Consider the following 12,313-nt stretch of genomic DNA (forward strand, 5'->3'; position numbering starts at 1 on the left):
CAGTTTTGAGTAGTTTATTATTTTCTGTGCATGTAACTCAGTGGTGTCAGGCATGAAATCACCGTTTACTGCGACACAATCACATCGAGGTTCCAATAAATAAACAACAAGGAGACCTCAGGACGCTGAGGTTTGGGCTCCATGCCACCGCCCGTCTGTTCGTTCATGTGCAACGTGTCCCGACTCTTGTACAGACAGAGCAATAAAGTGTTACATGTGATATATATTTCCCAGAATGCCCTCTGAATCTGTGGCGACCAAGTGCAAATACTTTCCCATCAACAACGCTGACGTTGACGTCACAACTTCATTATCTGGATTAATGCAGGACAGTTGCATGTTTTGCAGTGTTTTAACAAGTTATTCCAACCGTGTGGTGAAGTCATGTGACAAAAGGATCCAATAAGTCAAACCAGTGATTAAAGAGCTGTGGACGGCAGGTTGGTTTCCTGGTTAAAAAAGCTGGACGTGTGCTCACCAGAAGGTCTGATGAAGCAGATCGAGAGTTTATCTTCTGGTTTATTTCTTTGTTTTTTAAGCTTGTTTGTTTCAGTCTGACTGACAAAAAAAAAAAAAAAAACAACATCAGAGCAACATTTTCTTTCACTGATTGGACACAAGTATACCTGTAACCCTGAGATGATTGGACAAGTGCCGGCTTCATTGATTATTACTGCGTAATTACAATCAAGTGCTTTTAGCGTTTTGAGAGTTTGTGGCTATTAGTGAGTCGCTGCTTCACCAGAGTTTCCAGAGAAAACAGGTGCGTGTCCGTGTCCTCTGGCAGAATAGTTCTCACGGCGTCAGCCAGCTGGAACAGGTACTCCGTGTTCTGCCCACTGGGACCAGTGGAGCAGGCGATCTGGTTGGCTATCTCCTCCAGCGGGGCGGGGCCAAGGTAGTCTGGGTTGTCCTGAGAGCCGATGTAAAGCAGCGTCTGGCTGGGAGGCGGGGAGTGCGGCGGACGGGGGTGAAAGGTCACCGTGATGACCTGGTAGCCGCCTTTTTCTCGGTAGTCCAGGTAGCTCTTCACTTCCTGCTCCCGGCCGGTCGGAAGCTTGTAGGCCACGCCCCAAACGCATCCCTGGACGGAGGAGGAGACATTTGTTAATAAAACCTTTCCATTGCCTTATTGTAATGTCCCAATTTAAAGTTTAAACTGTAAAAAAAAAAAAATTAAAAAAATACTCCTATCTCAAGCATTGCACAACCTTGCATGACTCAGCAGTATCATTATTATAAGAGCGTCTCACCTCAGGATCCTCCACCAGTGTCACAACCCGACCAGGCTGCAAAACACAAAGGCGGGGGAAGAAATTATGACAAATGAAGAAACAAACGAATGAGTCAGCTGTCGCGGCATTTGACAATGGGATTAATATATAGGTTTAAAGTTTAAGCCATAATTTTTGTTTTGTTGTGGTTGGTTACACCTTGATAGTGGACTGACAGCAGAATGATCAAGTAACATAAAGCTATTGTTTGCCTTGCCTGAGCATTGAAGCGGTGCCCTGCAAAGTTCCTGCAGCCACACCTTAACAAACACTTTCACCATGACTATAATGGCTTCACCTGAATGAAGGGAGCGTCTCTCAGCAGCACAGTGACGTTACAACACCTGAAGCTCGGCCTCCAAAACACAATTATCCGCGTTGTCACAGCTACCGTATGCGTCTATTACAGTTCTAACGTCCACGCTCTCCTCGAACCCGTGCCGTCTGTTTTACGTCTCCACGGGCTCTCATACGGCAACGCAGAAGGAACCTGCCGCGAGCTAGTCAGCTAGCTGGCTATCGGCTAGCCGTGCAGAGCTGCTGCCGCTCCAGGCGACAAGCCGAGGGGGGGTCAACTCACTTTACCGGGTACTCCTCGGTGGTCGGTGCTGCCCTGCCAGAAGCGACGGCTGAAGCCTTTGATATAGCCGATCCGTTTGTCCTCGTAGGGAAAGTCCACTTTCCAGATCAGGGAGCCGTAACCGAAGACCCACATGACTAACGGACACTGTCGCGGCAATAAACACGGTCAGGGTCGCAGCGGGCACAGGACGCTACTTGTGAAGTTAAATAATGGCACGCCACTGAACAGTATCTTGAACGCACTAGTGTGAAAACAAATTGACAGCCGCAGTCAAACCACCTCCTCAATACACTCGGATTATTGCGCGATCATCATTACGTCGGCGCGCACCTCGCAGCGACTTCCGCCTCGCCCGTTTCAAAATAATATACAGGTTCCTGACCATGTCGCTCACCATCAGTGACAGATTAGTAACCGTCTGCCTCAGTTTCCAACCATGACGAAACGCTATTTTGCGAAAGGTAACAATTTAAGTACACTATTTTTTTTTTACTACGCGCCTTTAACCTTGACTTTTATTTTGAAGGCGTGCTGCCGGTGCAGGTATATCGGACATGGGTGAACTCTGTGGCCGGCAATAAATAAATAAAAAATAATCCACGTCTTATGTTTTTAAAAATTCAATGATTTCTTGCCTCTCTTTAAAATGCTCATAAGCCTCAGGGGAGAGTTCTGATTATAAATCTCACAAAACAAATGTATCACTGAACTGTTGAAACCATAAAAACAAACAATTTGCCTTGAGGCGTTTCCCCTTAGTATGGATATATGTATATTAAGTAACACGTGTGACTGTGTACAGTATATATAAAATGGCATAAAAACTCAACAATTTTCTGTCTGTGGGAATACAGTCCACAACAATTAGAAGAAGATGAGGTGTCTATGGTGCTGCTCCACCACAAGTAATTTGACGAGCACCACAAGCATCCAAGTCGTAAAGGGTTTTGTGCTGGCCTTATAGTTCATGATTATTCAAATTTATTCTGAGCTCTAGAACATGTTTTTTTAATCTGGCAATGAATTGTTAACAAATGTCTACCCTTTGCATTGGCCAAAAGCTGAGCTGCAGCATTAAACTCTTGGAAACTGGGATTCCATCCTGACAGCAGGGGGTGCTGAGCCTCTAGCACCCTCAATTTACTGCCTTGTGTCCTCCCAACACAACATGTGCCATGCGAGCTCTGACTGGGAAGCAAGCAAAGCGAGCAGCAACAGCCCGGCCTGTGATGTCACCTCCATGAACAGCAGCTGTGCTCACTCTCATTCTGCCGCTGAGAGGAGGTAGTCAGCAAACCTCACTCACCTAACTCGCCGGCCTTGAGATGGGAGCGTTGGTTGAAAAGCCACGGTTGGAAAATGCTGCGGAGGAAAAATATTTGACAAAAAATAAAACAACCTTCGCTCAAGGCCAGACCCGGCTGCAATTTCTCTTTTCTGACACAAAACCCCCCTATATATGGTCTCCCATTCAACACATCCAGCAGTTTTGTGAATGGCTTGTAAATGCAAAATGTTTCATTATTACTATTGCACTGATATACACTTAACCTCTTTATAGCCCCAGTCTGGGACATGGCATTAAATAGAATAGAAATATAAAAGTGTAATCTTAGCTATAAAGGGACACGATAAATAAACAAATAAATATTTTCTTTTCTTTGTGGTATTAAACATTTACTTAGTGAATTTAGTAAAATACGAACTGGAATTAAAACATGTTGGATAAAGTATAAAAATAAATTCCTGAAAGAAAACAAATTAAATTTCTCTTAATCCAGTTTTTCTTCCTGATGGAGTCAAGGCAGGCACCGTGTCAACGTAATAATGTTGCTTGCTGATAAACCACTCTGCCTTTACGTCGCTCCATTCAAGCCTCTTTCCTCCCGACCTCAGTTTATGTTCCATTAACTTCACTTTATTCCTGCCGCCTCTCTTGTTTTCTAATGAGCACATCCTCTCACTCATTTTCCCCGTGTCTCACTGCTCTTACTGCTCCTCCAGGTTGTTGAAACTGAGCACAAGACTTTCTGTTTATTTTAAAACAAAATGAAAAGTGGTTCTCAGAAGGACCAGGGACCTTCATCTGTATCCACTCCCGGACTGTTCGTGTCAACCCCAATCAGAAGCCATGGTTCAACGCGGATGTTTGCAGCAAAAACAGGATGCAGTGTTCATCTTTAAATTTTGGTGACATCATGGGTCCAGACATGCCCAGTATGAGCTCCAAACATCCACCAGGACTACTAAGAGAATTTATGCCCAGAGACTTGAAAGCAGCCACAGGATACAGGTCAATGACCCTCCACAAGACTGACTCTATTAGCACTATGGTCCAAGACGTCATCCTCCCCCAACCTTAACACCATTTACACCAGATTCAACCAGCACAACAGATAATAGCCGTTAAAGGCTCCCTGCAACCCAGGGGAGACTGCACTGCACTGCAGGTGACGCACAGGTCCTCAGAGCTCCGAGGCAGATGAACCCCTGCAAGGCTGCGGGACCTGACCGTGTGGTAAGCCTGAGTTGTTCGTTGAGCAGTCATGAGGGTATACAGGCTGTTGGTCAATCTGCTGGTCCTGGAGCGGATGGAGTGGAATCTTCTACCAGAAGGCAGTCTCCAGAAAAGATGGTGTGCTGGGTGGAACTGGTCCAGTAGGATGTTGTTCACCCGGCGAAGGCAGCGGGAGGTGAAGACTGCCGAGATCTCTGGGAGGCTCTTCCCAATGATCCTCTCCGCAGCCTTGACCACTCTGTGGAGTGCCTCCTGGTCTGCCTTGGTGCAGCTGGAGAACCACACCAGTAGCCCGTAGGTGAGCACGCTTTCTACTGCGGCATGGTAGAAGTTTACCATGAGTCCCTGTGGAAGTTTTGCTTTCTTTAATTTCCTGAGGTAGAAAAGGCGTTGGTGTGCCTTACTCACAACAGAGGTGGTGTTGGTACCCCAGGACAGGTCATCAGCCACAGTCACGCCCAGGAACTTGAAAGTAGACACCCTCTCCACCTCCTCCCCTCCGAGTAGGAGTGGAGCGTGGACGGAGTGTCTGGCCCTACGGAAGTCGATAATCACCTCCTTGGTCTTGGTGGTGTTAAGAGCCAGGTTGTGATCACTACACCAACCTCTCCACTACCCTCCTGTAAGATGTCTCATCATTCCCAGTAATGAGACCAAGTACTGTTGTATCATCTGCAAATTTTGCAATGAGGTTAGATGGTGAGAGGGTGCAGCAGTCATGGATGAAAAGTGTATAGAAAAGTGGGCTGAGCACACACCCCTGGGGTGCCCCGGTGTTCATGGACAGGATGCTTTCCAACCCTGACATGCTGTGAGTGATGTGTTAAAAAGTCCAAAGTCCAGTTGCATAATGTGGTACTCAGTCCAAGTTTGTGTAGCTTACTGTGTAGCCTGTTAGGCAGTATAGTGTTGAATGCTGAACTGAAGTCGACAAAGACGAGCCTTCCATATGTGTTCTTGTGCTCAAGATGTTCTAGTAGAGTGTGCAACACAATAGCAATGGCATCCTCTGTCGAGCTGTTCTTCCAGTATGCAAACTGATTATGATCTAATGACGGTCGTATGGAGGTTTTAATGTGTTTCATGACCAGTCTCTCAAAGCATTTTGCAAAGATAGGGGTGAGTGCCACAGGCCTGTAGTCATTCAGACCTGTGGCATTTGGTTTCTTGGGAACTGGGACGATGGTTGCTGCCTTGAGACACGCTGGGACCCAAGATGAGGCCAGAGACAGGTTGAAGACAGTGGTAAAGACTGGGGCTAGTTCAGCTGCACATTCCTTGAGCACCCGTCCCTGGACGCCATCTGGGCCCGCAGCCTTCCTGGAGTTGATGTTACGTAGGCCGAGTCTGACCTCATGAGTGCTCAGAACAGCAGTGAAGCCGTCTGGTGGGAGGGGGGGGGGGCAACACTGGGTCCTTGTTGTCCCTGTCAAAGCACGTGTAGAAAATGTTTAATTCCTCCGCTAGGGCGGCGGTGCCGTTGACAGGGGGGGATGTTCTGCCCTTGTAGTCCGTTATGGCCCTTACACCCTCCCACACCTGTCGGAGGCATGAGGCACTATTGAACCGTGCTTCAATGCTACGCTAGCTTGGCAGATCTGATGGCTTTCCTCAGCTCTGCTCTAGCTGCGCTGTATGCATTGAAGTCACCAGTTCTGTACGCTGCCACCATCACAATCTATGGGGAGGACCTGGTTCTCAACATAAACGAACCAAAGGAACTCATTGTGGATCACAGAAGGAGAGACCCCCGCCCTACCCCTTGCTTAAACATCAGCCCCTCACCCGGGCCTATAGAAGACTTGTTAAAAGCATCCTCATCAGCAATATCTCAGGGAAATATTGCAACACAACCCTGGCTGAGAACAGGATGCTGCATGGGGCATCCAAACTGCGGAGAGGGTCATTGGCTCTGACTTACTTTTGAAAGACACACAGCACAGTGTTCTCAGGGACACACACCACCCAGCCCATGCTCTGTTCCAGTTGGTAGACTCAGACTACAACCTGAGACACCACGGGCCTGTGAGCATCAGCACTCACAGAGTAGTTTCCACAACAGCTTTTTCCTAACCACTGCCAGTTCAGAGGAACAGAACATCAAAGAGGCAAAATGCTCTCAGACACTAAACAATTAATCCCAAATCACTGGAGAATTTATGTGCAGCAGACCAGATAGATTTATGTGCAGCGGACCAGATAGATATCTGTTCTTCTTTGTTGTCTGTATTTCATTAGTGTCTGTATATTTCCTACCTATTATGTGTAGTTTCTCTTTCTTATGCACCTTGCACCTTATGTCTCAAATGCACTGTCTGTTTATTAATGTTGTCACTACTGATTTAGGGACATGCAGAAGAATTCCAGTGTGTCAGGTTTAGAGACACCTGATGGTTAAGAAGTGTATAGCAAACAATGCTAACGTTAATCCAAGTTTCTTGATATCCCGCTGGATTTTATAACTTTCTTCTACCAGCTGTGATGTCAAAGTAAAATCAGTAAATTCTGAACAGATTCCTCTTCGGGGCAACTGTAGTAATGTGGCGACACAATATAGTCATCTCCTTCCTGTCTATGTGAGGAGGCGGCCATGTTGTGCCACCATGTTGCAGTGGCAGCTGTGATGTTCCTCTGGCACCGCAGCGGCCTTTAAAAAAAGACATGAGATCGCGACATCAGAATCCAGGGATTAACCTTTACAATGTTGTTTGCAGTGTATTGTCTGACCACTAGATGACACTAAATCTTACCAACTTCACCTTTTAAGATGTATGTAATGTTTGTTTGTTTTTTTTAGATTTACTGATGTCTGCCCCATTCTGGCCAGTCTGAACCAATTTGCTCTATATTTTTTCTAAGGGTGAGAAAGAGTGCAATGGTCAGCGTTTTCGAAGGTTGGGGCTTCGATCTCCAGCTCTGATGTCTTTCTACTGTATGTTGGGTTCTCCCCATGTCTGCGTTTGTTCTCTCTCTAGGTTCTCTAACCCCTCCCACAGTTTGCAAACATCTACTCAAGGCCTTTTGAGAACTCTAAATGCCACAGTTATGAATAGTTGATTGTCTTTCAATGTTGCCGTGCGTCTGTCGCCTCGCTTCCCCCCCCCCAAACACTGAAATCACCTCCTTCAACCAGCTCCCCCTCTCTAGGTTGGGCTTGGTAAAAACTCTATTGCCTCGGCAGAGTTGCTCCTCTGCGCCATCCACCCAGCAGATCATATCCTCAGCTATTTACTTAGTTTTCATGCGGCGGCTGAAGGTGAGTGAAACTCATCCAGAGGTCTCCTCCACACCGACTCACTCCGGCAGCCGTGGATAGATACAGCAAACGCACAAAACAGCTCTTGAACCCGTGACTCCATCCTCGCAGCCGTGGTTCGAGAGCGAGAAAGGGAAAAAAAAAAGAAGAAAAAAGCCTGACGTGTGGGGAGAGTGGCGCCGAGTGGGCCATTTTCAGTCTCTATTGCCTCAGACTGTTTGATCCTGACCTGCTCGCACCGCTCCGGAGATTCCCCCTCGCAAGGCTCACAAACCGAGGTGGCAAACTCCTCCGCAAGTGACGGGGCTCTCCTGATGACGGCACTCTAGTACCATTCTGAGTGTTGCAGCTAATGCTGACGATGAATGGAGAGAGAGAGAGAGAGAGAGGAACGTCGTCATTAGCAAGTCAGAGTTGTCAGTTTGACATTTCTGATGGAGCAGCAATGAAAGGTAAAAAAAAAAAAGAAAAGAAAGAAAGAACAAAAAAAAACAGCCAAGAAATAACTGGAATTATAATTATGTTGTCATCAGCGCAACCTCGGATTCCCACTGGCCTGCACGATGAGCCAGTCGAGCCCCACTGTGATTGCTTCCTATACATGTATGACAGTGTCATGACAACATTCTCATTGCGTTACGTCTTTGTACAGCGTAGTGTAAGTGTGATCGCAGCATGGTGTGTTTCATAACACACTGTGACGGCAGCTCTTGAGTCATTTGTGTAGGTGGACAGTGTTTTAATGAGACCACAGAGTGAAGAGCTTACATTGACTATAGATCGAGCTTGTGCTCATGTCTTTTTCTTTTTTTTTTGTCTATTTGCAACCAACTTCCTGCTGGCTAATTGACAGAATTGCAGGTTTTTGGTACTCCTTTTTGAAACTGGAAGCCCAACCCATCTTTTTATACAGTCGGCGGTTGAAACTAAGAGTACCATGTGCTCACACCAGACATACACAGTGGACTTTATGGGTCAAAGATGCTTCGGCACAGTAGAGGTTGCCAAGTGGGAGGTCAGATGCTTGTCAGTTTTCACGTGGGTATTTTTGGAGGTTGGAGTCTGGGAAGTCAGAAGTGGAATTCTTTTTTGGCCAGTATAAATGCAGCTCACCAGATCACTTTTCCCTTGACCTCCCTGAAGGGGCGGCTATGAGACAACTGTGTCAAATGAAAAGCCAAGCGAAAGATGAAGATGCAGCAAGTCTGCAAACTCATCAGCAGTGCCATCGACCATTGTTTCAAACCACAACAGTATGAAATTATATACCAGGCAAATTAACAACTATATTTACTATATTCAATTACAGTCAAACTAGTGGGATTCTTTAGCCGTTCAACAGAATGCTGGCTACTCTAGCTAGTGTAGCACCTTGATGCTATTTCCAGGTTCCTGGCATCCTGATGGATCTCAGAACAGCTATTGTCAATGTAAAACCGCTCAACCCCAAGCAGATGTGTGCTGCAGCAATGTGGCAGATATTTATTTTATGACTTTCTATAACTTCAGACATCTATTATTGCATTATTTTCTGCTCAATGTTACACAGTGTGACACAAACGCTGTGGATGTTAAAGTTTATGACTGAATTTTTGTTTTTCGGGGGAACAGTAAAATGACTGAGAAACCACATGGCTTTTAAAAATATATTTATATATATATATATATATATACATATATATATGTATTTGAAACTTCTGGAATTAATTCAGAATTCATTATGAAGGCAAAGATACAGATATGAAACCTATTGTCGGACAAATAAATGTAAAATATTGACAGAAATAGAGAAGAGGTAAAACTCTTTTTTAAAATCCTCTACATATTTTCCATTCATTTTAATTAAATTGTTGCTGATCTTTGTTTTATAATAACTTACCTCAGGCTCCCTTCCCTTACAGTCTGCGATGGGACGGTAAAGCAATGTTGGCGATGTAATTAAACATTATTGGGCTTCGTATCTTCATTTCCTCTCTAAATTAGATAAATGAAGCATCTAAATTGGGGTCAGTGCAACCTTGTGAAAGTGTTTTTTACGGGTGCAGTCCTCAAACTTTTTACTTCTCTTTAAGAGATGCACGCTCCACATTTGGAACATTGCATGCATAGGATTATAGATACCCCACACCCCTCACAATTGGTACAAAATGAGGCTCAAGTCCAGTCGCTGCACTGGAAACTGGTGCTGCGAAGGAAAATAACTTAATCAGTGTCTGTGAGTGAGGAGGAGCCAGAGTTCCTCTGAAAGGGATTCCCTGTGGGGCTGCTCATTGCCAGATTGTCCACTTTCATTTCTCCTGGTCATCACCGAGCGCGACCAGCCTCAGCACTGATTCCCCAAACAGAGGCATCGGAAAATAAGATTTGCCCGTTTTATAGCTTTTTATAACTCAGTAGTCTCTTTTTTTTAATGCTCATATAAAGAGCATGCAGGTATCGTTGCCCTTGTTATTGTCCAATCTCTTGACACAGAGGGGGAAACAACGTGTTTGTTGAAGTTGCTAACAGACTGTAGCGATGTGCTGCTCCTCCAGCAGCAGCAGCGCTGGCAATTATTCCACATTCAAGTGCTACTTGATGAGAAGGTGCAGTGAATACAAAGTGAGCCTTTGCAGCAAAGTGAGCAGCTCTGAGCAACAAAAAAATAAATAAATAAATCAAGGCCAAAATGGGGATGCTAACATGCTAGTTTGCTGTGTTTCTTGCGTGTGCTTGAATGTGGTGACAGAGGGCGGGGCCATCATGGACAAGCTGCGGGGCCATCTGCACCTGAAGTCCAGTCTTAAAGAGGCGGAGACGCAGTTCATTTCTCAACCTGGCACCCAAACACCTGACTGACCGGGAAGCCTTCCTCACCACTTCACCAACATCGGTCACTGATTCAAACCAGCAGCTCCAAATTAAGATCATTAAAGTCACGGAAATTAAAATGTGGCAGCATCAGTGGAGTAGCACAGCACAGCAGGAATGTGAGGTTTTGGTTTGAAGGAGCTCAAGTTGTCAACCAGTTTACTATATTCGTGTGTGTGTGTGTGTGTGTGTGTGTGTGTGTGTGTGTCAACAGCCTTGAAAATAGTTTTTTCCCCTACTGAATGCAAACGTGCACCAAAGTGTGCAGGTAATATTTTGTTAGTATCCCACGTTGCTGATACGAGCGCAGTAAATCAATTTTAAGCAAGTTTATCGCAGCCATTTGTTCTGATTAATCACAATTTTAAAGTGCTATCCTTGAAGAAACTTGATCATTTGTTGCAGCGTTATTGTTGCAGAGATGAATGCATGCCACCCTGGTTTGATGAAACAGATTATTCAAGTTCTGTCAACATCAAATCTACGAAAAGCCTCTGGGAGCGTCTGACGAAAACGTGACAAAACAAAACGCAGACACATTTGGTTCATGGACAAAGCTGTCTTTGAACTCACAAATGCTGCTGCTTGATTAAAATGGCCAGAAGGAACTTTCACCGCTAGAGGGCGCAGCTGAGCACAGCACGTCGACCGCAACGAAGCGGCTCCTCTACTCCTCCGGTCACGTAGGCGAAGCAACGAACCCCCCCGCGGAGCGCACGAGTGAAATGTCGAGTGACGACGTAAGTGTGTGACGCCTCAAGCCTGTGAATGTTGATTAGTGTGACCATATTTTAATTACCGGAAACCAGGACACTGTGAGGAAATGAGGCTCGAAGTTTACTCAAAGATTTCAATATATATTTTTAAGTGTGCCTCCTTTGTGTGGATCGAAAATTTAACTTCTTCCATTGTTTTATCACTTAAAATAACCGGACAAAGCGTGGAAACAGGACATTTGGTCACCCCAATGTTTTGTAAATGAACATGCTAACGTTTGCTAAAGCGATTACATCCGTGATATCTAGCTTATATTAAAAAAACAAAAAACAAAAACAAAACTCATCTGGGAATTCCTGGAATGACCAAACTGACGTTCCTGGTTATTATTTTTCTCACTTTTTTTTTTTGCTGCTGTTGGCTGTTTATTAACTTGCGACAGCGCCCGCTACCGCTCCAGAGTGTGGCCTTGTGATTAATTTGCACTCAAGAATAATAGCAGGGTTATTGTTTTTACATTAATCAATCAGACATTGACAGCACTAGTAAAAAAACAAACAAAAAAACAAAACAAATAGCGCTCTCATTAACACAGTTGTAAAGGTAGTCATTCTGAGACTGACCTGGTCATAAATCAGACGTTAAATGGGATTGTAGCTACTGCAGGAAATAAGAGAGGAAAGATTAAATGTCTATTTGTGTTTGACAGTGTGATCGTTTGTCCTGCAAATCCAGTCTGGTGCTGCTGAGATGTGATTTCTCGCTTCGGTCTGTGTGTTTGTATGAGACTTTGGTGGAATTCTGTTGCTAATTTAAGACTGGACGCAACAGTCTGTGCGTCACACGCAGCCGCGACTCAGAATCATCACATAACGCTCTGCGTAAAACGTCATCGGCGGCGGGAAGAATTAAAAGCTTTGGCAGAGACGAGGCTTGAGCTTGAAGAGCAGAGATGAGTCAAAACTGGAGCCCAGTGGACAGCTGGCCCGGGAGTCAGAGCGGAGCAAAGCTCAGTCCCAATTCTGGAGGAGGAGGAGGAGGAGGAGTCGGAGTCGGTGTCAGGGAGGAAGTCTTGCCTTCACTCGGGCTGATGACGAAGACCACGATGAGTCGAG

General features: G+C 45.4%; 1 protein-coding gene across 1 annotated transcript; it reads right to left on the reverse strand.

Moving 5' to 3' along the window:
- chac2 (ChaC, cation transport regulator homolog 2 (E. coli)) lies at positions 1-2,201 on the reverse strand. Its single transcript, XM_076033458.1, has 3 exons — positions 1,855-2,201; positions 1,254-1,289; positions 1-1,084 (listed from the first exon to the last, which is right to left on the reverse strand). Exons 1-3 carry the CDS (start codon positions 1,987-1,989, stop codon positions 698-700), a joined length of 558 nt encoding a protein of 185 aa, XP_075889573.1. The 5' UTR covers positions 1,990-2,201; the 3' UTR covers positions 1-697.
- Between the last annotated feature and the right edge of the window lie 10,112 nt (positions 2,202-12,313).

This window comes from Nelusetta ayraudi, unplaced genomic scaffold (assembly GCF_046127955.1).
Source record: "Nelusetta ayraudi isolate G7.1 ecotype Tasmania unplaced genomic scaffold, CSIRO-AGI_Nayr_v1 ptg000042l, whole genome shotgun sequence".
Classification (NCBI taxonomy): Eukaryota; Metazoa; Chordata; class Actinopteri; order Tetraodontiformes; family Monacanthidae; genus Nelusetta; species Nelusetta ayraudi.